The sequence below is a fragment of the Lipotes vexillifer genome, unplaced genomic scaffold (genome assembly GCF_000442215.2).
Source record: "Lipotes vexillifer unplaced genomic scaffold, Lipotes_vexillifer_v1.1 scaffold179, whole genome shotgun sequence".
In the NCBI taxonomy this organism is placed as follows: Eukaryota; Metazoa; Chordata; class Mammalia; order Artiodactyla; family Lipotidae; genus Lipotes; species Lipotes vexillifer.
Window position 1 is genome coordinate 703118 of NW_006796798.1, and position 27725 is coordinate 730842.

Genomic DNA, 27725 nt, shown 5'->3' on the forward strand with positions numbered 1-27725 from the left:
AGGCTTCTAAATAACAGAGGAAGAAATAAAACAAAAGCTGCAAGCTGGAAAACGTGATCCAGAAAAGGATGTGGCAACACATGCTGGTATTTTGTCCTAACAAAAGTAATATCCAAATGCACTAAAATGGAAGGAGCCAGACCTCTGCCTTAATATTCCCTATTGCTTCTCTCACTTTTATAGTTTCTGAATGCCTCTCTAAAGAATATAAGGCCAACCCATGACAAAACTATATAAAGAACTTCTCAAACTGAATTGCTGGACGGACATTTAATTGTAGCAAATGTAGCAAATATTGCTTGGAATATAGAAATGAATGATCCCAAGAATTCAGTGTTTTTTTGATTATACTGTTGTGAATTTAAACAAATCACTGATGTGATTATATATTTGCTTCTTTCTCTCCAGTTCCTGACACAGAGCTCCTAAAATCCTTGTAGTTTCCTATTTTAACGGGGTGACTCTTGGCAGGCTCCTGGGTGGGGTCTGGTCATGAGAAAGACCAAGCCATGATTAAAAGTTTGGAATTTTCGCACACACACATCCCCCAACCCCCAGAGAGGGGAGAGGGCCTGGAAGTGGAGATAATAATCGATCATGCTGGTGTGATGAAGCCTCCATAAAAGTCTCTACAGTATGGTGTTTGGAGAGCTTCCAGGTTGGTGAACATGTCCAAGCTGGGATGGTGACACACCCAATTCCATGGGGACAAAAGGTCCTGCAATCGGAACCCTTCTGGACCTCACTCTATATATCTCTTCATCTGGCTGTTCATCTCTACCCTTGATCATAGCCTTTATTATAGAGTACACTGATAAACATAAGTATTGTCTCTCTGAGTCTGTGAGCTGTTCTAACAAACTATAGAACCCAAGAAGGCGGGTGTGGGAACCCCAATTTATAGCTGGTTGGTCAGAAGTACAGGTGACTATCTGGGATTTTTGACTGGCCTCTGAAATGTGGACTGCCTGTGGGACTGAGCATGTAACTCGTGGGGTCTGATGCCAACTCTAGGCAGTCTGTGTCAGGACTGGGTCAAATTGCCGGTTACCCAGCTGGCATCAGATAATTGGTGGGTGTGGGAAAACCCTCACATCTGATATCAGAAGTCTTGTGAGTGTGACAGTAAAGGAAAACAGTGAGTTTTTCCTAGACAAATGAGATATTTATTTTCACAGTGTTTGTTGGACCACACTGGGACTTGATTGGAATAGCAAATGGCAAAAGGCCACAAGTCCAGCAAAAGAGGGGGCACCTAGAGCTTCACACTAATTGGAACGAGTTAGCAGGGGACATTTTTCCATATGCCCATGTGACTTCTGTTCTGGCTCACTTCCTTGGCCAGATGTGTGTACACTAGAGCAGGTACTTGTAAAAGTGGGAGAATCCACTTCAGAGAGGTTGTGCTCATGAGAGAAGACATTCATTTACCTCTGTGAGCTCTGGAAAAATATTGCTCCTCTACACCTCATAATTGTAAATTTTAACACTTTCCTTAAGTCTGGAGATGGGCCCCTCCCACCAGCCCCCCTCCTACTGCCAAGTTAAATGGACTGAGGGAATTAGCTCCTTTAGCTGTTATATCTAAAAGAATCCCCGCCCAACCCAGTTTATGGCTGTCTTTATAGCTCTCTTAATGGCAAACTGCTACCTTTTTTTTTTTAACATTTTATTTTGAAATAGTTGTAGATCCATAGGCAGTTGCACAGAAATGTGCAAGGAGGTCTTGTGCGCCCTTCACCAAGCATCCTGCAATGTTAATGTCTTACATAAGACATTATAGTACAATATTAAAACTAGGAAACTGATATTGTGCAATTCCATTATCACCAGTTATACATATCTCATTGTGTGTATGTGTGCATGTGACTCTATGCAGTAACCACCACCATAATTAGCTACTTTACCATCACCATAAGGGCCCCATCTATCTGCTGTCCCTTTATAGACAGCATCTATCCCTAATCCCAGGCAGCCCGTAATTGGTTCTTCATTTTATAATTATGTTATTTCACAGAAGTGAACTAAGAGTGGAATTACATGCTATTCAAACTTCTACCTTGAATACATAACAATGTCTTACCCATGACAGTTTTTGATGGAGTGTCAGCTGCAGGCCTAGCACTTTTCTTATTGCTTCGCATATATTGTCTCATTTAATGCTCACAACAGGGTTAAACTAAGAATGCTCACTAGTTTACAGATGGGAAAACTGTTGTTCAGAGAGGTAAGTGAATCCAAGCTTACACACCTAGCAAACACTGTGCCGTACTCACATGGGGCCCATGGGTTGACACCCAAGCCCACATACCTCTGCTACTCACTGTTTTAGAAAAGAGAGATTACCTGTAGTTTGAAAATACTCAATATTCCAAATTCCTTCCCAATAAAAATCATCAAAGGGAAAGCTAATCAACATCTTCTTTATTGTCAAAGTACATGTCAGATAGAGGGAAAATTATTGTTTGGGCATGGGTTGAAAATGGATGAAAATAATGGCCTAAGAGCTACACAAATTTCAGACCTTTGGATACCACCTTTAACATTTTTGCTGTAGCTTTGTAATACCTGCATTACTACTTACTTTACATAGACTTATCTTCTTTTCTTTTTAACTTAAAAATGTATTTATAAAGAAAAACTTATATCATGGTGCTGTATGGAAAACTAGCATCATGTATTGTAAGTAAAACGTAACCAGAAAAATATATAATGAAAACATGGCAAATTTATTGAGTTTCAGCTCCCTCCATTTTTGGATTTCCTCCCTCAGTTTCTAGCCCCTCCTCTCCCTCAAGCTCCTTTCTCTCTGTCCCACTATACCGGAAGGTCAGAGGTTTTCTGTTTGAATTCTCTTAGGAGTATCCTCAGGGTAAACATCTTGAAAAATGAATGGCACTCTGGTTCACTTCCCTTCTTTCATGTTTTGACTCCTTCCCAGTTGCTACCCACTCTTGCATCATCTTCAGTGCCTTTAAAAAGTTGTCTTTGGTGTTGAGTTTGCGACTGAAATTTGCAAAAGGGTAATTCTGACGCAAGCTACTCTGCCATGATCAGAAGCTAGAACTTCTGTTTTATCATAGTTAGAAATAGATTTCTGTGTTTTTGTTTGTTTGCTGGTTTGTGTGCATAATATCTATCTTTTCCATGAAACTCTAAGCACAGGAAATGAATGTTATAAAAAGAGGTCCTCAGGAAAAATTCTCATTTGTCACAAGCTCCTTCTTACTGACCTTAACTGTCTTGGCCTGTCTTAATGGCCTCACCTTGATTTCAGGAGTAATATTAATAAATTGATCATTCTTTATCCATTTGGATTATTATATATGAAGGTTATAATGCAAGAAATCTTTAATCAGAATGCAACAACAGGGACTTCCCTGGTGGTCCAGTGGTAAAGAATCCACCTTCCAATGCAGGGAAAGTGTGTTCTATCCCTCGTCAGGGAACTAAGATCCTACATGCCACAGGGCAACTAAGCCCTCGCACCACAACTACTGAGCTTGCGTGCCTCAAACTAGAGCCCACGTGCCCTAGAGCTCGTGCGCCAAAACTAGAGAGGGAAAACCCACACGCCATGATTAGAGAGAAGCCCGAGCGCCGCAGCAAAAAATCCTGCATGCCTCAACAAAGATCCCACATGCTGCAACTAAGACCCGACGCAGCCAAAAATAAATAAATAAATCTTTAACAAAAAAAAGAATGCAACAACATAAAACGCCCATGAAATGAGGCTAGAATAATAATCTTTTATAATCACTTAAAATGAGCAAAATATATTTTGGCTCTAAATGTTATGAACAGAAACATGAGTTGAAGGCTGGTGTTGTCCAAGGAAAGGGGATCCCAAATAGAAGGACTGTGGGTCCAGTACGGTGTTACCTTCTGGAAGACAGGGAGAAGGGTTTCCTGGTCAGAGGCTGAGATGCCCCACACCATTAGCACTTCAGAGTGGCCGGGTGGATCTTTGCACAAGCTACTCTAAGACACAGAAGTTTCACAGACAACTTTTCAGGAGGAGTTCTCTGACGAACAGCCTTACCGTCTGCTCCCTGAGCCTAAATCCTAAATCCACTTCAGCCAGTGGTCTCAGAGGGTTCCTTTCTCCCTTGGTGAGCTCACAGGCAAACAGAGCAGGAGTAGTATTGGTTATATTCTTTCTCCCTTCCTAACCATCTCCTTTCTCTACTCTGAATCTATAAGGAATTGAGGGGTGGGAAGGGGTGGCAATAATACATTTAGGAAAACTACAGGTAACTCTCTACTTACTCTTTGATTCTTCCCTGAGTAACTCAGAGTAAAAATGGGATGCTTTTAAAACAAAGTTGGGGCACTTTAATTAGTAGATTGGAAAATGATTCAAACCCTGACAGTATGTTCAGGGACTGACTTGTTGGGTTGGTTCACTTGTTTCCTCATAGGGTTTAGCATGGTGGTTGACTCATTGTAAATGCTGACTATTATTCATTTGGTAAATGAATCAATGAATTTAGGGACAAAATATACCAAATGAGCTTTGGTATATTATCTTAGCTTGCGTGGTTAAGGCAACCCCTGTTCTCAGAAAAGTTATAAATCAATGGGGAAGTCAGACAGCTAATAAAATACCATGAGTGTTATGATAAGAGGTACACAAGGTACAAGGGAACATGAGGCAGGGGGACCTAGCTTGTTTTGGGGAACGTGTCCTTAAAAAAGTAACTTTCAGCTGGCCAATCAAAGAGGAGTAAGAGTTAGCCCAGATAAAATGAGAAAAATTTCCCAGCAGAGAAGACACCATTTGCCAAGAATCAGCATGGAGAAAGAGCTCGAAGCATGGTAGACTTGGAAAGCTGAAAAAGGCTAAAAGAGCTTATGTGAGGAACACTGGTGTGAATGTGCAGGGAAGGGAGGCGGGAACCACGTCACGCAGGCTTTGTATAGATCAACAAGTTTGAACTTCCGAGCAGAGGACAATCTCCGAACAATGTGTATTTGATTGATTGATTGATTGATTGATTGATTGATTGATTTTGCAGTATGCGGGCCTCTCACTGTTGTGGCCTCTCCCGTTGCGGAGCACAGGCTCCGGATGCGCAGGCTCAGCGGCCATGGCTTACTGGCCTAGCCGCTCCGCAGCATGTGGCATCTTCGCAGACCGGGGCACGAACCCATGTCCCCTGCATCGGCAGGCGGACTCTCAACCACTGCACCACCAGGGAAGCCCCAATGTGTATTTTAGAAAGATGGCTCAGGCTGCAGTAGAATCTGTTGGTTGGGAGTCCATTTGGACTTTTCCAGATTAAGAGGATTTCCACTGACTTTGCACAGAGAAGAGGCCGCAGGGATGAAGGGAGATTGACATATGTAAGACATATAAATGAGTTAGAGTCAACAGTGTTTGGACGTGGGCTGCATGTGGCAGGAAGGAGAGGAAGACAAGAGAAAGGCTCAAGATGGTATCTAGGCCGTGCAGTGATCTTGGATTGAGGATCTAAGAGAGAGGTCTGTGCAGGTTCTTCTAGACCGTCCATCCCGTGCCACACAGAAGGCTGTGCTTGCTCTCCAATGTAGCTCATCTAAAATAATTTGATGATCACCGAGATTGTTCTCTTTCAACCTGATTTTCCATTTTACTTGGCTCAATTCCACTCTTTGAGGCTTCCTTTCCAGATTGTGGGTCTCCAATGCATTGCTTTCTTCACTGTGGGAAGAAAATGCTTCTGAAGTTCCAAACCAATCCCTGAAGCAAGATGAACAATCAAAGACACTCTCAAACGCACAAACCCTCACGGGATTTAGGTAGATTAGCTACAGTTTAGTCCTGAGGCATATGACACACCTGTGCATTGCCACAAACAGTTTAGAAATAAAACCCATTCGTGACCTGCAGCAAGGCCTTCGAACCTGAATGTTCTCTTTCTAGTATTTAACACCTGGGCCAAAGCTGAGAGCACACACCTCCTTGAATTTTGCATCCTGGACCCCTCACTTGCTTCATCCTAATTCCAGTTTTGTTTAACACGTCTCCAAATAGTTCATAGGAATGTAAGTGGAGTTTAGATTGTTTTGATGGAGGGGTGTTTTTAGGAGGATGATCTGAGTGGCTAAATCCGTGTTGGTGGAATAATAATTCTGGTGAATTTAAATCATGTCGATGAGGTAGACAGAATTCCTGGCAGCTGTGCTATGAATATTGTCCCGAGAAGCGCTGCTATTAGAATCTGATACCACAGCTGTGAGCGTGAGCTGGAAGGCTCCCAAAAGGCTTTCTAAGGGCTCTGCCTCTACTGAGTGCTTTTTGTTCTTAGTGCTTCTAAACTCAATGGTTGAGCTTTGAGTAGTATTGAGTGGTTCTTGTGATTACTTGTATGCCATTGTTAGTACTAGCCTGTCAGCACCTTGAAGGGCAGAGCATTTTCTGTTTGTTCTGAAAATTACTCAATAATAAATCCTTAATTATATAGCAGTATGGCTTTTTGAAATGTTGAGTGATGCACTGCTCTTGTTTTATGTTGCTTTCATGCTAAATCTTATGGTGTGTATGGCCTTCAATCAATAAATGCAAATGATGTAATGGAATCCCACTTGAGTCTGCCATTAATTATCTCACAGATATCTTCATTGCAGGGCTGGTGATATGGGCCAACATTCAAGACAGCTAGAAAAAAATATCCACTAAAATTTCTTTATTTGGAGGGGATTTATGATCTGTAGAGACACATGAATCATGTATATATACACACATCCACTTTCATGTACCTATGTCTATACTCATACATATTTACATAAAACCACATGTGTGGATAAATAGACATAAACATGCAAATATATATTATAGATATGGACACATATGCATATATATGTATCTATGTATATATAGATACATGTACACACACCTCAAATATATATGTGTACTGTATACGAATCTTTTGGTTGCAAGTAGCAGGAAACTTGACCCAAATAGACCTAAACCATAAAAGGAATTTATTTGTTCTCAAAGTTTTGGTTTCTTCCATCTTTCCTCCAGATCTGAAAGCTAGTCCTCTTCATATTTATGAAATGGCTGCCAAAACCTTCCACATTATCAGAAAGAGCATGACTTTTTAGACAGTTTCTATGAAAGAGTGAGAAGCTTCTTTCTCAGAAACCCTAACATACATTTTCTCATGTCTCATTGGGTTTCAAGCCCAGCTCTGATCTAATCCCAGTAACTAATGAGATGAGATGTGAAAATGGCCTTAAATTAATCCCTGGAGCTTGTGGGTTATTGGGTGGGGTGCAGTGTCCGCATGTCCAAAAGCACAGAGTCTGCATAGGGGAGAGGCAGATACCCAAAGGAAAATCAGATTCGGTTACTAAGAGAATCCTGAGAGTTGACTGCATTCTAGATGGCCCAGATTAAGAAATGCCTCAGCTGCTGGCTTCCACACATACATCACAGTTGTCAGAATCTTCACAGTCGAAGATTTCTCTTATAACTGATTTACTTTCTGGACTTCATGTTTTGACAGATTCTATCTGCTAAGAAACTGAGAGCATTGTTATAACTAACTCATTTTCGCATTTTCATTCATGAGAAGCTGGTATTATTACCACAATGAGTTTACATAATTCAGCCTAAAGCAATAAAATGGATGTTTTAGATAGCCTGGGAGACCTGATAGGAAGTAAATATACAATTGCAATTAGAAATACTGAAATATTAAAAATATAGCTTGATGAGTCTCAGGAGTCCAGGGCCTTGTTTGGGGTCACTTTTGTAAAATATACATCCTTAGGTCAGGGTTTGAGCAGATCTTTCTTGGCAAAGGCAGAAAATCAAGATGAATAATTCACTGCACACACAACTGAGGGTAGAACTGCCCTTTGGTGTGCCTCACCCCACCTGGCTCTCCTTCACTTCCTGTTTCACTTCCTTTTTCCTCTAGTGATAGGATATCACCAAGACGCTCCCCTGATGGAAAAGAGTATTTTGAAGTCACCAAACTTTTTCCTCTGGCTTTTTTGGTTTAAAACATAGTCATTATTCAGTATTCAGAGAGTGTATTTATCAGCCAGTCCCCGGATCTCAGTGGTTTAGCAAAGTAAACATTTATTTCTCATTCACACCACAGTGCAAAGTGGGCTGCTTGTGGGGTAGGTACTGGGGTATGCTCTACGCGTTGATATAGGGAACCAGGCCTCTTCTATCTAAGGAGTTCTAGGACATTGGAGTTCTCCAGTGGCACCTTTGAATCCGATCTGTGGATGAAGGGCAATGATGACATATGGACAAAACATGGATGATTGTGTGGGCAGATTTCAGTGATCTAGCTTGGAAATGGTGCATATTCTTTCTGCCCACATTCCACTAACTGCAAGTGAGGTGACACATGTGGTCTAATTGTGTGCCCAGATGGAAAAGGAACCAGGATTTGGCTAACCCATGGCAATCTTTGCTGCAGATAGAAAAATGCTTATTTAGAACCTTACTTTTCTCCTGATACAGGTACACAGGAACATTGTGAATGCCAGGAGTTTTGAATCTTGGCATTTCAAATTGGGAGGGTCAAAGTCTTGACTGATGGAGCTGAATCCCTATTCAGTAACAGCTTGTATTGCAGTTAACAAAGAGTTTCTGCAAGATATATTTTTACCCCAGAGGGCACTGCATTTATAGTCTCTGAGCACTCCAGGACTTCTAGAGAGAGCACACTAGTAGCCAAACCCATAATGCAAGTAACATATTCATTTCCCTCCAGCTTGGAATGTGGACAGAGTTTGGTGGCTGTCCTGAATAGCAGGATTTGTTGTGCTGTTCTGAGGCAGTACCCTGGGAAGGTGGCAGGATCTCAAAGGGATTACTGTGTGGTTTTGAAAGGGAGTTGAACCTAAGGGCTCAGATTTATACCCTTAAAGTATTCCCATGCCTCAAAAGCAGAGACTCAGTGGACTGGAAGGGACAATGGCAGGCGTGGAGACTGGATAGTGGACATGTTGGCATTAACCAGTAGGGACCAAAATTGGGAGGTGAGAGAATGGGGCCACTAGGCATTAAAAAAAAATTTGCTCTTCACAAGACCTTAATTATCTTGTATGGCCCTAAAATGGAGTGGAGGGGACTCAGTGACAAATTAAATTACCAGCCAGTTTTGCTAGATGAGGCCATGAAATCAGACTTCTTTTTTTTTTTTTTTTTTGAGGTACGCGGGCCTCTCACTGTTGTGGCCTCTCCCGTTGCAGAGCACAGGCTCCGGACGCGCAGGCTCAGTGGCCATGGCTCACGGGACAGCCGCTCCGTGGCACGTGGGATCTTCCCAGACCGGGGCACGAACCCGTGTCCCCTGCATCGGCAGGCGGACTCTCAACCACTGCGCCACCAGGGAAGCCCCAGACTTCTTTTTGTATAAAGAAAACAAAGAAATAAAAAAATTTTTTTCTTACTGAAGATGGGGGCTGCGAATTCATAGGTCTTACAGTCAGAAGGGCTTTAATGCAGGAGTGTTAGTGGAATGAACTCTCTGTAAGGTGAGAATACAGAGAGATTGTGGGCAGCAACGGAAGCTACTAGAGAGAGTGTTGGGAGAACTAAGGTTCCCTTGGGCCCCTCAAGACCCTTTTGGGGGCCCACACTTATACTAAGACAAGATTTGCCTTTTTCACTCTCATCTTTCTTTGCTCTATGAGTGTACAGTAGAGTTCTCCAGAGGCAACGAATCGAATGAGAAGTAGATATAAACATCCAGCTGTCTTCTCTTAAGCCAGGCATAAAAGAGATTTGCAAAAATGCAAAACACTCTTCTCACTAAATATTCTTTGTTTATGATGATATGATTACTCTTCATAAAATATTTATGCTCACAGGCTTTTTATTGCTGTTTTAAATGAAGTCATAAGTAAATATTCTTAAAATTTAAGTTTTAACTTCAAATAGAGTAAATAGTGATATATACAACCTACTTTTTAAAAAGCTCTTTAGGGGTTTCAATTCTTTTTAAGAATGTAAAGAGGTCCTGACACCAAAATTCTTGAGAGTGCTAGACTGGAGAATTCCATCAGAGCTGAGAAAAATTAAATTCCGCCATTTGTGGTCTAATAATTTCAGAGAATGTGGAGCACTGAGAAAGTATAGTTTTTCTTTCTAGAGAAAAATCATTAGAAGAGCAGTCACAATTAGCTAGGGGTTATGGTGTAGATGGCCATTGGTGGGATAACTAAATTTTAGTAACACTTCATCCAGCAATTTGTAAACCTATAAAATTACAATACTGCCATCTAGTGTTCCATAATGAAAATATTTTAATATTTATTTATTTTTCATTCAACTTATGATTGCTTCACAACTGAAAGGCTATAAGGACTTTAATTTAATACCATGCCCTGTACTTTTAAAAACATCTTTATTGGAGTATAATTGCTTTACAATGGTGTGTTAGTTTCTGCTTTACAACAAAGTGAATCAGTTATACCTATACATTAGTCCCCATATCTCTTCCCTCTTGCGTCTCCCTCCCTCCCACCCTCCCTATCCCACCCATCTAGGTGGTCACAAAGCACCGAGCTGATCTCCCTGTGCTATGCGGCTGCTTCCCACTAGCTATCTATTTTACATTTGGTAGTGTATATATGTCCATGCCACTCTCTCACTTTGTCCCAGCTTACCCTTCCCCCTCCCCATGTTCTCTAGTCCATTCTCTAGTAGGTCTGCGTCTTTGTTCCCATCGTGCCCCTAGGTTCTCCATGACCATTTATTTTTTTTAGATTCCATATATATGTGTTAGCATAGGGTATTTGTTTTTCTCTTTCTGATTTACTTCACTCTGTATAACAGTCTCTAGGTCCATCCACCTCACCACAAACAACTCAGTTTCGTTCCTTTTTATGGCTGAGTAATATTCCATTGTATATATGTGCCACATCTTCTTTATCCATTCATCTGTTGAGGGACACTTAGGTTGCTTCCCTGTCCTGGCTATTGTAAATAGAGCTGCAATGAAGATTTTGGTAAAGACTCCTTTTGAATTATGGTTTTCTTAGGGTATATGTCCAGTAGTGGGATTGCTGGGTCATATGGTAGTTCTATATTTAGTTTTTTAAGGAACTTCCATACTGTTCTCCATAGTGGCTGTATCAATTTATATTCCCACCAACAGTGCAAGAGGGTTCCCTTTTCTCCATACCCTCTTCAGCATTTATTGTTTGTAGATTTTTTGATGATTGCCATTCTGAGCAGTGTGAGATGATATTTCATTGTAGTTTTGATTTGCATTTCTCTAATAATTAATGATGGTGAGCATTCTTTCATGTGTGTGTTGGCAATCTGTATACCTTCCTTGGAGAAATTTCTGTGTAGGTCTTCTGCCCATTTTTGGATTGGGTTGTTTGTTTTTTTAATATTGAGCTGCATAAGCTGCTTGTAAATTTTGTAGATTAATCCTTTGTCAGTTGCTTCATTTGCAAATATTTTCTCCCATTCTGAGGGTTGTCTTTTAGTCTTGTTTATGGTTTCCTTTGCTGTGCAAAAGCTTTTAAATTTCATTAATTCCCATTTGTTTTTATTTCCATTTCTCTAGGAGGTGGGTCAAAAAGGATCTTGCTGTGATGTATGTCATAAAGTGTTCTGCCTATGTTTTCCTCTAAGAGTTTGATGGTGTCTGGCCTTACATTTAGGTCTTTAATCCATTTCGAGTTTATTTTTGTGTATGGTGTTAGGGAGTGTTCTAATTTCATTGTTTTACATGTAGCTGTCCAGTTTTCCCAGCACCACTTATTGAAGAGGCTGTCTTTTCTCTACTGTATATTCTTACCACCTTTATCAAAAATAAGGTGACCATATGTGCATGGGTTTACCTCTGGGCTTTCTATCCTGTTCCATTGATCTATATTTCTGTTTCTGTGCCAGTACCATACTGTCTTGATTACTGTAGCACTGTAGTATAGTCTGAAGTCAGGGAGCCTGACTCCTCCTGCTCCATTTTTCTTTCTCAAGATTGCTTTGGCTATTCGGGGTCTTATGTGTTTCCATAGAGATTATGAAATTTTTTGTTCTAGTTCTGTGAAAAATGCCAGTGGTAGTTTGATAGGTATTGCATTGAATCTGTAGATTGCTTTGGGTTGTAGAGTCACTTTCACAATGTTGATTCTTCCAATCCAAGAACATGGTATATCTCTCCATCTATTTATATAATTTTTTTTTTTTTTTTTTTTTGTGGTACGCGGGCCTCTCACTGCTGTGGCCTCTCCCGTTGCGGAGCACAGGCTCCAGACGGGCAGGCTCAGTGGCCATGGCTCACGGGTCCAATTGCTCCACGGCATGTGGGATCTTCCCAGACCGGGGCACGAACCTGTGTCACCTGCATCAGCAGGCTGACTCTCAACCACTGCGCCATCAGGGAAGCCCTATTTGTATCATCTTTAATTTCTTTAATCAGTGTCATAATTTTCTGCACACAGGTCTTCTGTCTCCTTGAGTAGGTTTATTCCTAGATATTTCATTCTTTTTGTTGCAATGGGAAATGGGAGTGTTTTCTTAACTTCACTTTCAGATTTTTCATCATTAGTATATAGGAATGCAAGAGATTTCTGTGCATTAATTTTGTATCCTGCTACTTTACCAAATTCATTGATTAGCTCTAGTAGGTTTCTGGTAACATCTTTAGGATTCTCTGTGTATAGTATCACGTCATCTGCAAACAGTGACAGCTTTACTTTTTTTTTTTTTCCAATTTGGATTCCTGTTATTTCTTTCTTCTCTGATTGCTCTGGCCAAAACTTCCAAAACTGTGTTGAATAATAGTGGTGAGAGTGTGCAACCTTGTCTTATTCATGATCTTAGTGGAAATGGTTTCAGTTTTTCACCATTGAGCATGATGTTGGCTGTGGGTTTGTCATATATGGCCTTTATTATGATGAGGAAAGTTCCCTCTGTGCCTACTTTCTGAAGGGATTTTATCATAAATTGGTGTTGAATTTTGTCGAAAGCTTTTTCTGCATCTATTGAGATGATCATGTAGTTTTTCTCCTTCAATTTGTTAATATGGTGTATCACGTTGATTGATTTGTGTATATTGAAAAATCCTTGCATTCCTGGGATAAACCCCACTTGATCATAGTGTATGATCCTTTTAATGTGCTGTTGGATTCTGTTTGCTAGTATTTTGTTGAGGATTTTTGCATCTATGTTCATCAGTGAAATTGGCCTGTAGTTTTCTTTCTTTGGGACATCTTTGTCTGGTTTTGGTATCAGAGTGATGGTGGCCTCGTAGAATGTGTTTGGGAGTGTTCCTCCCTCTGTTATATTTTGGAAGAGTTTGAGAAGAATAGGTGTTAGTTCTTCTCTAGATGTTTGATAGAATTCGCCTCTGAAGCCATGTGGTCCTGGGATTTTGTTTGTTGGAAGATTTTTTTATCACAGTTTTAATTTCAATGCTTGTGATTGGTCTGTTCATATTTTCTATTTCTTCCTGGTTCAGTTTCAGAAGGTTGTGCATTTCTAAGAATTTGTCCATTTCTTCCAGGTTGTCTATTTTATTGGCATAGAGTTGCTTGTAGTAATCTCTCATGATCCTTTGTATTTTTACGGTGTCAGTTGTTACTTCTCCTTTTTAATTTCTAATTCTATTGATTTGAGTCTTCTCCCCTTTTTTCTTGATAAGTCTGGCTAATGGTTTACCAATTTTGTTTATTTTCTCAAAGAACTAGTTTTAGTTTTATTGATCTTTGCTATCATTTCCTTCATTTCTTTATCATTTATTTCTGATCTGATATTTATGATTTCTTTCCTTCTGCTAACTTTATGGTTTTTTGGTTCTTCTTTCTCTAATTGCTTTAGTTGTAAGGTTAGGTTGTTTATTTGATATGTTTCTTGTTTCTTAAGGTAGGATTGTATTGCTATAAACTTCCTTCTTAGAACTGCTTTTGCTGCATCCCATACGTTTTGGGTGGTCGTGTTTTCATTGTCATTTGTTTCTAGGTGTTTTTTGATTTCCTCTTTGATTTCTTCAGTGATCTCTTGGTTATTAAGCAGTGTGTTGTTTAGCCTCCATGTGCTTGTATTTCTTACAGATTTTTTCCTGTAATTGATATCTAGTCTCATAGTGTTGTGGTCAGAAAAGATACTTGATATGATTTCAGTTTTCTTAAGTTTACCAATCCTTGATTTGTGACCCAAGATATGATCTATCCTGGAGAATGTTCCATGAGCACTTGTGAAGAATGTGTATTCTGTTGCTTTTGGATATAATATCCTATAAATATCAATTAAGTCCATCTTGTTTAATGTATCATTTAAAGCTTGTGTTTCCTTATTTATTCTCAGTTTGGATGATCTGTCCATTGGTGACATTGGGGTGTTAAAGTCCCCTACTCTCATTGTGTTACTGTCGATTTCCCCTTTTATGGCTGTTAGCATTTGCCTTATGTATTGAGGTACTCCTATGTTGGGTGCATAAATATTTACAATTGTTATATCTTCTTCTTGGATCAATCCCTTGATCATTATGTAGTGTCCTTCTTTGTCTCTTGTAATAGTCTTTATTTTAAAGTCTACTTTGTCTGATATGAGAATTGCTACTCCAGCTTTCTTTTGATTTCCATTTGCATGGAATATCTTTTTCCATCCCCTCACTTTCAGTCTGTATGTGTCTCTAGGTCTGAAGTGGGTCTCTTGTAGACAGCATATATGTTGGTCTTGTTTTTGTATCCATTCAGCCAATATATGTCTTCTGTTTGGAGCATTTATTCCATTTACATTTAAGGTAACTATTGATCTGTATGTTCCTATTACCATTTTCTTAATTGTTTTGGGTTTGTTATAGGAGGTCTTTTCCTTCTCTTGTGTTTCTTGCCTAGAGAAGTGCCTTTAGCGTTTGTTGTAAAGCTGGTTTGGTGGTGCTGAATTCTCTCAGCTTTTGCTTGTCTGTAAAGGTTTTAATCTTTCTGTCAAATCTGAATGAGATCCTGCTGGTTAGAGTAATCTTGGTTGCAGGTTTTTCTCCTTCATCACTTTCAGTATGTCCTGCCAGTCCCTTCTGGCTTGCAGAGTTTCTGCTGAAAGATCAGCTGTTAACCTTATGGGGATTCCCTGATGTGTTATTTGTTGTTTTTCCCTTGCTGCTTTTAATGTTTGTTCTTTGTATTTAATTTTTGATAGTTTGATTAATATGTGTCTTGGCATGTTTCTCCTTGGATTTATAATGTAAAGGACTCTCTGTGCTTCCTGGACTTGATTAACTATTTCCTTTCCCATATTAGGGAAATTTTCAATTATAACCTCTTCAAATATTTTCTCAGTCCCTTTCTTTTTCTCTTCTTCTTCTGGGACCCCTATAATTTGAATGTTGGTGTGTTTAATGTTGTCCCAGAGGTCTCTGAGACTGTCCTCAGTTATTTTGATTCATTTTTCTTTATTTTGCTCTGCAGTAGTTATTTCCACTATTTTATCTTCCAGGTTACTTATCCGTGTTTCTGCCTCAGTTATTCTGCTATTGATCCCTTCTAGAGAATTTTTAATTTCATTTATTGTGTTGTTCATCACTGTTTGTTTTCTCTTTAGTTCTTCTAGGTCCTTGTTAAACCTTTCTTGTATTTTCTCCATTCTTTTGCCAAGATTTTGGATCATTCTTACTATCATTATTCTGAATTCTTTTTCATGTAGACTGCCTATTTCCTCTTCATTTGTTAGGTCTGGTGGGTTTTTATCTTGCTCCTTCATCTGCTGTGTTTCTCTGTCTTCTCATTTTGCTTAACTTACTGTGTTTGGGGTCTCCTTTTCATAGGCTGCAGGTTCGTAGTTCCCGTTGTTTTTGGTGTTTGTCACCAGTGGCTAAGGTTGGTTTAGTGGGTTGTGTAGACTTCCTGGTGGAGGTGGCTAGTGCCTGTGTTCTGGTGTATGAGGCTGGATCTTGTCTTTCTGGTGGGAAGGTCCACGTCTGTTGGTGTGTTTTGGGGTGTCTGTGGCCTTATTATGATTTTAGGCAGCCTCTGTGCTTATGGATGGGGTTGTGTTCCTGTCTTGCTAGTTGTTTGGCATAGGGTGTTCAGCACTGTAGCTTGCTGGTCATTGAGTGGAGCTGGGTCTTGGCTTTGAGATGGAGGTCTCTGGGAGATTTTTGCCGTTTGATATTACGTGGAGCTGGGAGGTCTCTTGCGGACCAGTGTACTGAACTTTGCTCTCCCACCTCAGTGGTACAGCCCTGATGCCTGGCTGGAGCACCAAGAGCCTGTCCTTCATACGTCTCAGAATAAAAGGAAAGAAAAAAAGAAAGAACGAGGAAGATAAAATAAAATAAAGTAAAATAAAATAAAGTTATTAAAATAAAAAATAATTTTAAGAAAAAAATTGTTTTTAAGTAATAAAAAAACAAACAAAAAAACCAGACAGAACCTTAGAACAAATGGTAAAAACAAAGCTATACAGACAAAATCACACACAGAAACATACACATACACTCTCACAAAAAGAGAAAAAGGGGGGAAAAAAAGAAATATCATTGCTCCCAAAGTCCACCTCCTCAATTTGGGATGATTCGTTGTCTATTCAGGAATTCCACAGACGCAGGGTACATCAAGTTGATTGCAGAGATTTAATCTGCTGCTTCTGAGGCTGCTGGGACAGATTTCCCTTTCTCTTCTTTGTTCGCACAGCTCCAGGGGTTCAGCTTTGGATTTGGCCCCGCCTCTGTGTGTAGGTCGCCGGAGGGCGTCTGTTCTTCGCTCAGACAGGACGGGCTTAAAGGAGCCGCTGATTCGGGCCCTCTGGCTCACTCAGGTCCGGGGGGGAGGGAGGGGCACGGAGTGCGGGGCGGGCCTGCGGCGGCAGAAGTCGGCGTGACGTTGCAGCAGCCTGAGGCACGCCGTGCGTTCTCCCGGGGAATTTGTCCCTGGATCCCGGGACCCTGGCAGTGGCGGGCTGCACAGGCTCCCCTGAAGGGAGGTGTGGATAGTGACCTGTGCTCGCACACAGGCTTCTTGGTGGCGGCAGCAGCAGCCTTAGCGTCTCATGCTCGTCTCTGGGGTCCGCGCTCGTAGCCGCGGCTCGCGCCCGTCTCTGGAGCTCCTTTAAGCAGCGCTCTGAATCCCCTCTCCTCGCGCACCAGGAAACAAAGAGGTAAGAAAAAGCCTCTTGCCTCTTCGGCAGCTCCAGACCTTTTCCCGGACTCCCTCCCGGCTAGCCGTGGCGCACTAACCCCTTCAGGCTGTGTTCACGCGCCAATCCCAGTCCGCTCCCTGAGATCCGACCGAAGCCCGAGCCTCAGCTCCCAGCCCCGCCCGCCCCGGCGGGTGAGCAGAGAGGCCTCTCGGGCTGGTGAGTGCCGGTCGGCACCGATCCTCTGTGCGGGAATCTCTCCGCTTTACGCCTCTGCCACCCGCAGTCTCCGCAAGTGAAGGGGCTTCGTAGTGTGTGGAGACATTTCCTCCTTCACAGCTCCCTCCCACTGGTGCAGGTCCCATTCCTATTCTTCTGTCTCTGTTTTTTCTTTTTTCTTTTGCCCTACCCAGGTACGTGGGGGGTTTCTTGCCTTTTGGGAGGTCTGAGGTCTTCTGCCCGCGTTCAGTAGGTGTTCTGTAGGAGTTGTTCCACATGTAGATGTATTTCTGGTGTATCTGTGGGGAGGAAGGGGATCTCCGCGTCTTACTCCTCCGCCATCTTGAAGCTCCTCCGCCCTGTATTTTTAATGTTTATTTCACCAAACACATACCCTTTATTTCACCAAACACATACCCTTTAAATATCTTCCCTCATTTCCTTTGATAGTTAACCTCTTCTTTCTTCTTAGGATTAGGATAACTGGAGAGGGTAGGATTTCAACCTAGTTATACCTCATTCCAATCTTGTGTTCCTGTCATTACACAGTGTAGGATGAATTACTGCTGTCTTAGGGGAACTGAATCAGTAACTCTCCTCACTTTGATTTTTCCTAGCTCCTCTTTTCACAGACATTAAAAAAAACCCTTAATTTTGGATCAATTTTAGATGCACAGAAACGTTGCAAAGATAGTACCGAGTATTCCCGTGTATCCTCTCCCAGCTTCCCCTATTGTCAACATCCTGCATCACTACGGTCCACAGGCTGTGTGTCTGGCACAGTGGATGAGAAATTCCACGTCAAACATGTGACTGTGAAATTTCAGAAACAGAAGCTTGGGGAGCAGGGAGGGTGGGCTGGGGCACAAAACAGGTGACATATGAAAGACTAGGACTTGGATTGTCATCAGACTTCTCAGTTGCCACACTGGAAGCTAGAAAACTATAAACCGATGCTTTCAAAATTCTGAATGAAAATTATTTCTACCATAAAATCCCATAGTAGCCAAACTACATATCAAGTGTGACATTAGAATAAAGATAATTGTAGAACTACAGGGTTTCAAAAAACGTGTCTCCCATGCCCATTTTATCAGAAAGTTATTCAAGGATTTGTTTCTCTAAATAGGGAAAGGAAAAAAAGAGGGAGAAAGCCCAGGAGACTGCTGAGGGAAGTTAAAGACTACACAGCTCTGTGGCTGCCTAAGAAACAAACAGTGCAGAGTGGAGCAAGCAAACAGAGGTGTTTAAACATAGATTCATAGTCCTGTCAGACTGTTTGGGGATAAATTAGTGATAAGAATAGAGGAATTTAAATATAAAATCCAGACAGTTGAACCCTGGAGAAAATGAAAAGTTGCCTGTAAGCATGGTATACTACACAGCTCAGCTTTGAGCCATACGCAGTCAAATTCATGTAAATATCGAATATTTATTTAAACAGAAGAGGTAATCTAACCACATCGGGTCGATGGAGCAAGGGGAGAGAGAGAGAGAGCACACATGCTAGGATCTTCCACCCTTATATCCAGAAGTCAATAGTTATTATCTAAAATTGAAAAACAAATTAAGAGGCACCAATCTCAGCCTATTATTTGACAACAGGGGAATAAATATCAGAAGAAACAGTTGAAAATGGTGGCCTCTAGGGAGTGGGGATAAGGAATTGGGAGGAATTGACCAAGGGAAAGTTCTAGTAGGATTATGTGACTTTTAAAAACAATGTCCATGTGTTTCATTAAAAGGGAAAAGATTAGATGAATGGGTGCCCTGCCAAAGCAGGGACCTGGTCTGTCCCCAGGCTGGCCCAACTCTGTTAAAAATCGGGGAGTGTCCAGAGAAGAACAGTATAAATGGTCCCCCTGAACCAAGTGTCTTGGCTTCAAATCAAGGCTGTGGCCAGTCAAGTGGGATGCTTTAATCAGGTTCCCTTCTTGTTTGCGTACTCGTTTGCATTCTGAGACTTCGGTCAGGGTGAGGGTTCACTTACTGTTTGCACAGCTGCTGGACTCCCCTGCCTGAAGGGTGCAGCTCTGTTGCCTGAGTGTTCTGGTCGGCCGTCTTCTGAAAGCATGGATTTTCCTGCAGGATTTGGATGGTGGGTAGTCACCTCAGCTTATCAAGTGGAAGGTAGGACAAGCTTCTTCCCCTTCTCCAGAGCTGGGATGGCTTTACTTCTCATGGATTCTGTGTGTTTGAGGAAGAAGGTCGGGTGAGGGGGCAAAAAGAAGAGAAGCAAAAGGACTGAAGAGCCCATAACTGCATAAATGAAGCTATATCCCTTTTCACATAGAAGACGCTTGCTTCCCATGTCCCTTTCCTTAGGCACAAGGGTGGTGGTGACGAGGGGCTGAAGACCCCTCTGCGGCTGTAATTTTTGTCCGTTTCAGCTCATCTGAAACATCAGTGTACACTGGACCAGCTGCTTTCATCACTGGTTTCTTGAACACATTTCCGTAACCTCCCTAAAAATGATAACAATTTCTCCTATTGGTTAGAAAAATATTGACTAAATACCTTCAAGGAGTCCAGGAGACATCACTGAAGGATGTTCTTCAGTTGGGAGAGGTTCCCTGTTTTATTTCAAGGCACCCCCATTTCCTGGGTGGCTGAGAATTAACTGTGAGATGGCAAAGCGCACCGAGTGGAGTTGGAGGTCTGAGTTCTGGTCTCCATCCTGCCAGGCATGAGCTTGTGAATCTGGTCTCCTCCTTGAGTCTCAGTTTCTTCCTATGTAAAATAGGAAGATTAGATTAGCTTTTTCCTATTTATATTTTCCACCTAAGGAATTAGGGATTGTTAATAGCTATCATGGGAAAATATTTAGTTGGTCAAATAAATGTGGAAACCCAGGGTTAAATAAAGCTATGAGAATTTCTGGCAGCATTTTCCTAGAACTGCTGTAGCAAATGACCATAAACTGGGAGGCTTAAACACAGAAATGTATTCTCTCACACTTTGGGGGGCCAGAACTAGCCATCTGAAGATGTCATTAGCTAAGATAAGGTAAGCTCATACTGGAGTGGAGTGGGGCTTTAATCCAATATGACTGGTGTCCGTATAAGAAGAGGGAAATTTGGACACAGCAACACATGTGGAGAATGTCATGTGACAATAGAGGCAGAGACTCAAGTGATGCAGCTGTAAACCAAAGAACACCAAGGGCCGATGGCCACTTCTGCAAGCTAGAAGAGGCAAGGAAGGGTTCTAGCAAGAGTCTCAGAGGGAATATGACCCCGCTGAAACCTTGAATTTGGACTTCTAAGCTCTAGAAATGAGAGAGAATAAGTTTATGTTGTTTAGGCCACCCTTTTTGTGGTACTTTATTATGGCAGCCCTAGAAAACAAATACATCAACAAAAACAAGTAAATTAATAAAAGATATAATTACTGCTTATGGTAAGTGCTAGGGTGATACCAGGTTTTGATTTAGGAGGATCTCTGTGAATTACTGTCATTTAATCTAAAACTTTAAGGACGAGAAGAAGGGAGCCATTTGAAGATGGTGAAGGTTTTTCTAGACAGAGTGCAGGTTGATCCTGGCATAATCCATGTTGCTTATGATGCTTATGATTCCCAGCTTCAGTTGCCATTTCCCAGACCTCCAGAAATGAGAATGAGGAATCTCTGCTATGATAATTGCAACAACTGCCATGTAGAAGGCATCTTCCATGGGGACTATGTATGTTATGACACATATATGCTCTGTGATACAAAGCACTTTCAAAAGAATGTCTGGGAATGTACAGGCTAATAGGGATTCCACGTCAGTTTTTTCTCTCTCTATGGTATGTTCTACATTTGTTCCCAGATAATTTTCACTTGGTCAGAGTGGGTGACTTGAGGAAGCTGGCCTTCTAGAAGTGAAAACAAGAGACAGGATGTTGGCTAGTTTCCTTCTCAGAAGAGAGGTCAGACAGAACTGAGAGGGGGTTGCAGTGCACAGAATCAGTTTCTAGAAGGTGCACAGCATGGAAACTAGGAAGTTGGGTTCTGGGGCCAGACTTGCTAGACTGGGGGTCCATCTCTACCTTTTTCTAACTCTGTATGACTTTGAGCAATTTACTCAACTTCTCTGTGCCTCCTTGTTGGTAAGATGGGGGTGATTATGGTATCTACTTTATAGTGCTGCTGTGAGGTTTAAATAAGATGACGTGTGTTAAATGCTTGATGCTCAGTAAGTGCTGAATGCATCGTATTTATATTTAGGTGGGGGAGGATCACAAACGGGCTACTGAGAATGAATCACTTTAGAACTCCACAGTGAACTTGGCTGAAGCACACAGTCAGTTATACAAGACAACACAGTGTGTTTCAGTTCCCAGCTCCCAGCTCCTGCTCACTCAGCCCTGGGGATAAGATTACTGGTCCTTTCTGAGCTCCTCTCATCACAGGGTCTCTGCATTGCTGTACCTCTTCTGTCTGCACTGGGCTTGCTGCTGCCTTATCCGTAAGGTCTTTATTTGTTGTTCCTAACCTGCTATTGTGCTGTTAGCTCTCTACCAACAGCTTTCAGAAGGGAAATTGATCTTCCCTTCTCTTTTTGTCAATGGACAGATGCCTTTTATATGTTTCCTTGGTTTTCTTACCTATCCTTTTGTGCTGGGTTTGAATCCTAGCTCAAGCACTTACTAGCTGAGTGACTTTGGGCAAATAACTTATTTAAGTCTCAGGTTCCTTATTTGTAAAACTAGGAAAACGGTCATGCCCACTCTGTAGGTTTGTTCTGGGGATTAAAGAGGTCAGCATATATGACTGGAGCACAAGAGTGCCTGGGTCATAATATCCACGAAATAACAATAACAACAACACTACTGCTACTACTACTAGTAATAATAATAATGATGATGATGATGTTATTCTTTCTCCTGGCTGGATTCTCTCCCACTCTCTGTACTGATAGGAGAGCTACATCATCTGCTCCATTTACTGGGAATGGTCCTTTCTTCTTTGGACCACAAGTAAGAATATACTCCCTTCTTGCTCATTCTTGTCCTGATCTTCCAGCAGCGCCTGGGAGAGTTACTGTTTAGCTAATCCTTCCACCACTGCGAGGATCGCATATGCAGGACGTCAACACGTGGCTTTGTCAAATCAATGTGGCCCAGAATTTAAAAGCTGAAGTTACCTTGTCGCTTTTCGATTTTGAGAATCTTTGCACTTTTGAGCTTCCCTGGCCTTTGAACGTCTACAGAGCCTTTGGAAGTCATGGACACTCAGCAGAACTGAGGATTGAGCGTGAATTGTATTTATACAGAAAAAATCTATCTCGGTGATTTGTTATAAAACATCACTATGTATCTTTTTCCAGAGATTTTCAAAACACATTGTCTGTGTAAGTATCTTTTTTTTTTTTTTTTTTTTGCGGTACGCGGGCTTCTCACTGTTGTGGCCCCTCCCGTTGCGGAGCACAGGCTCCAGACGCCCGGCCCCAGCGGCCATGGCTCACGGGCCCAGCCGCTCCGCGGCATGTGGGATCCTCCCGGACCGGGGCACGAACCCGCGTCCCCTGCATCGGCAGGCGGACTCCCAACCACTGCGCCACCAGGGAAGCCCTGTGTAAGTATCTTTGTTTTCAGACATCCTCTCCGGAGCCCAGAGATATAGCTATAATACTCCACCCCCTCCCCACTCCCCTACAGACCCATGCCCACTCCCACACAGAAATAGAGATATTTGGGGTCTGTCACTTTTAATCAAAGGCACTCTCAGGGTCTTTGCAGGTAGAGTGACCAGAAAATGCAGGACAGGCCTTCTGGTCACTGGGCCTCCTAATATACTGACTACTTGCTTGCATATTTCACCAGACCCATGGCTCTTCATTCTTCCTATGTATGTCTCTTGGGCCTTCATGCTGGCCACTTCCCTGACTATGGTTTTTAAGAAGAGTTTAATGTAATGTTTATTACATCAGAGTTGGCTGTGTAGTGCCTTTTGGAGGAAAGCGCCATATAAATCTAATAAATAAATAATAAACAAGTGATATAAACAGGAGGAAAATTATGTGTTTTACGTGAGCTGTAAAGAATATTGTAAAACCTGTAAAAATGTATTTGTTAGATGAAGAGGCAGGGAAGAAAATGCAGATGATCATTATTCGTACAGAAGTGAGTTTCATGCAATATTTTAAAGTACAGAAAAATTCCCATGATTTTTAACCCTTTATGAAACTGACTCTGCTTTTGGCTGCAGGGAATGTGAGGCCTAAAACAGCAGGTAGCTCAGTGGCATTTTGTTTACTTCCTCAGTAGGCCACGGAGGGGCTATGAAAATAACATTTAGGACTTGATTCTATAGCTCTTATGAGCTTGGACCTCCCAGTGATTTCATGGAGGATCTCTTAAGGGGTGAATGTGCTCTACAAAATCCCACGAATCATCAGCAAAGTCCAGACTACTCCATTAAGGCCTCCTGGTGTGATCTGAGTTTGTGGGTTTCTTTTTTTCCTTTGTCTTTTATTTTTTTTAATTAAATTAAATTAATTTATTTTTTATACAGCAGGTTCTTATTAGTTATCTATCTTATACATATTAGTGTATATATGTCAATCCGAATGTCCCAATTCATTCCCCCCTCTCCCCCCTTGGTGTCCATACATTTGTTCTCTACATCTGTGTCTCTATTCCTGCCTTGCAAACTGGTTCATCTGTACCATTTTTCTAGATTCCACATATATGCGATAATATACGTTATTTGTTTTTCTCTTTCTGACTTACTTCATTCTGTATGACAGTCTCTAGGTCTATCCACATCTCTACAAATTACCCAATTTCGTTTCTTTTTATGGCTGAGTAATACTCCATTGTATATATGTACCACAACTTAGATTGCTTCCATGACCTGGTTATTGTAAATAGAGCTGCAATGAACATTGGGATGTATGTGCCTTTTTTTTTTTTTTTTTTTTGCGGTACGCGGGCCTCTCACTGTTGTGGCCTCTCCCATTGCAGAGCACAGGCTCTGGATGCGCAGGCTCAGCGGCCATGGCTCACGGGCCCAGCCGCTCCACAGCATGTGGGATCTTCCCGGACCGGGGCACAAACCCGTGTCCCCTGCATTGGCAGGCGGACTCTCAACCACTGTGCCACCAGGGAAGCCCTGTATGTGCCTTTTTGAATTATGGTTTTCTCAGGGTATATGCCCAGTAGTGAGATAGCTGGGTCATATGGTAATTCTATTTTTAGGTTTTTAAGGAACCTCCATACTGTTCTCCATAGTGGCTGTATCAATTTACATTCCCACCAACAGTGCAAGAGGGTTCCCTTTGCTCCACACCCTCTCAGCACTTATTGTTTGTAGATTTTCTGATGATGCCCATTCTAACCTGTGTGAGGTGATTCCTCATTGTAGTTTTGATTTGTGTTTCTCTAATAAACAGTGATGTTGAGCAGTAGTGATGTTGGCCTCTTGGCCATCTGTATGTCTTCTTTGGAGAAATGTCTGTTTAGATCTTCTGCCCATTTTTTGATTGGGTTGTTTGTTCTTTTAATATTGAGCTGCATGAACTGTTTATATATTTTGGAGATTAATCTTTTGTCCGTTGATTCGTTTGCAAATATTTTCTCCCATTCTGGGGGTTGTCTTTTCATCTTGGTTATAGTTTCCTTTGCTATGCAAAAGCTTTTAAGTTTCATTAGGTCCCATCTGTTTATTTTTGTTTATATTTCCATTACTCTAGCAAGTGGGTCAACAAAGATCTTGCTGTGATTTATGTCAAAGAGTGTTCTTCCTATGTTTTCCTCTAAGAGTTTTATAGTGTCTGGCCTTACATTTAGGTCTTTAATCCATTTTGAGTTTATTTTTGTGTATGGTGTTAGGGAGTGTTCTAATTTCATTCTTTTACATGTAACTGTCCAGTTTTCCCAGCACCACTTATTGAAGAGACTGTCTTTTCTCCATTCTATATCCTTGCCTCCTTTGTCATAGATTAGTTGACCATAGGTGTGTGAGTTTATCTCTGGGCTTTCTAACCTGTTCCATTGATCAGTATGTTTGTTTTTGTGCCAGTACCATATTGTTTTAATTACTGTACCTTTGTAGTATATTCTGAAGTCAGGGAGTCTGATTCCTCCACCTCCATTTTTTTCCATCAAGGTTGCTTTGGCTATTTGGGGTCTTTTGTGTCTCCATACATATTTTAAAATTTTTTGTTCTAGTTCTATAAAAAATGCCATTAGTAATTTGATAGGACTTGCATTGAATCTGTAGATTGCTTTGGGTATAGTCATTTTCAGAATATTGATTCTTCCAATTCTAGAACATGGTATATCTCTGCATCTGTTTGTGTCATCTTTGATTTCTTTCATCAGTGTCTTATAATTTTCTGAGTACAGGCCTTTTACCTCCTTAGGTAGGTTTATTCCTAGGTATTTTATTCTTTTTGTTGCAATGGTGAATGGGATTGTTTCCTTAATTTCTCTTTCTGATCTTTCATTGTTAGTGTATAGGAATGCAAGAGATTTGGGGGCACTAATTTTGTATTCTGTAACTTTACCAACTTCATTGATTAGGTCTAGTAGTTTTCTGGTGGCATCTTTAGGATTCTCTATTTATAGTATCATGTCATCTGCAAACAGTGACAGTTTTACTTCTTTTCCAATTTGGCTTCCTTTTATTTCTTTTTCTTCTCTGATTGCCATGGCTAGGACTTCCAAAACTAGTTTGAATAATAGTGGTGAGAGTGGACACCCTGTCTTGTTCTTGATCTTAGAGGAAATGATTTCAGTTTTTCACCATTGAGAATGATGTTTGCTGTGGGTTTGTCATATGTGGCCTTTATTATGTTGAGGTAGGTTCCCTCTATGCCCACTTTCTGGAGAGTTTTTATCATAAATGGGTGTTGAATTTTGTCAAAAGCTTTTTCTGCATCTATTGAGATGATCATGTGGTTTTTTTTTTTTTTTTTTTTTTTTTGCGGTACGCGGGCCTCTCACTGTTGTGGCCTCTCCCTTTGCAGAGCACAGGCTCCAGACGTGCAGGCTCATTGGCCATGGCTCACAGGCCTAGCCACTCCACAGCATGTGGGATCTTCCCAGACAGGGGCACGAACCCGTGTCCCCTGCATAGGCAGGCGGACTCTCAACCACTGTGCCACCAGGGAAGCCCCAATCATGTGTTTTTTATTCTTCAATTTGTTAATATGGTGTATCACATTGACTGATCTGCAGATATTGAAAAATCCTTGCATCCCTGGGATAAATTCAACTTGATCATGGTTTATGATCCTTTTAATGTGTTGTTGGATTCTGTTTGCTAGTATTCTATGGAGGATTTTTGCATCTGTATTCGTCAATGACATTTGTCGGTAATTTTCTTTATTTGTAGTATCTCTGTCTGATTTTGGTATCAGGGTGATGGTGGCTTCATAGAATGAGTTTGGGAATGTTCCTCCCTCTGCAATTTTTTGGAGGAGTTTGAGAAGGATGAGTGTTAGCTCTTCTCTAAATGTTTGATAGAATTCGCCTGTGAAGCCATCTGGTCCTGGACTTTTGTTTGTTGGAAGATTTTTAATCACAGTTTCAATTTCATTACCTGTAATTTATCTGTTCATATTTTCTGTTTCTTCCTGGTTCAGTCTTGGAAGGTTAAACCTTTCTAAAAATTTGTCCATTTCTTCCAGGTTGTCCATTTTATTGGCATAGAGTTGCTTGTAGTAGTCTCTAAGGATGCTTTTTATTTCTGCAGTGTCCATTTTAACTTCTCCTTTTTCATTTCTCATTTTATTGATTTGAGTCCTCTCCCTCTTTTTCTTGATGAGACTGGCTAAAGGTTTATCAATTTTGTTTATCTTCTCAAAGAACCAGCTTTTAGTTTTATTGATCTTTGCTACTGTTTTCTTTCTTTTTATTTCATTTATTTCTGCTCTGATCTCTATGATTTCTTTCCTTCTACTAACTTTGGGTTTTGTATGTTCTTCTTTCTCTAGCTCCTTTAGGTGTAAGGTTAGATAGTTTTTTTTTTAAATATCTTTATAGGAGTATAATTGCTTTACATTGTTGTTAGTTTCTGCTGTATAACACAGTGAATCAGCTATACGTATACATATATCTGCATATCCCCTCCCTTTTGTATCTCCCTCCCATCCTCCCTATCCCACCCTTCTAGGTGGTTACAAAGCACTGAGCTGATCTCCCTGTGCTATATGGCTGCTTCCCACTAGCTCTCTGTTTTACATTTGGTAGTGTATATATGTCCATGCCACTCTCTCACTTCATCCCAGCTTACCCTGCCCCCTCCTGGTGTCCTCAAATCCATTCTCTACATCTGTGTCTTTATTCCTGTCCTGCCCCTAGATTCATAAGAACCTTTTTTTTTTTCTTAGAGTAATATTCCATTGTATATATGGGCTGAGTAATATTCCATTGTATATATGGGCCACATCTTCTTTATCCATTCATCTGTTGATGGACACTTAGGTTGCTTCCATGTCCTGGTTATCGTAAATAGTGCTGCAATGTGT

At 41.1% G+C, this 27725-nt stretch overlaps 1 protein-coding gene across 1 annotated transcript in view; it reads left to right on the forward strand.

Moving 5' to 3' along the window:
- The first annotated feature begins 19338 nt into the window (after positions 1-19338).
- LOC103080365 (protein krueppel-like) overlaps positions 19339-27725 on the forward strand; it is a 28633-nt gene continuing 20246 nt past the window's right edge. Inside the window, exons 1-2 of the mRNA XM_007469000.1 lie at positions 19339-19396; positions 20743-20948. Coding sequence (XP_007469062.1) covers positions 19339-19396; positions 20743-20948 — 264 coding nt within the window. The remainder of the gene's footprint in view (positions 19397-20742; positions 20949-27725) is intronic.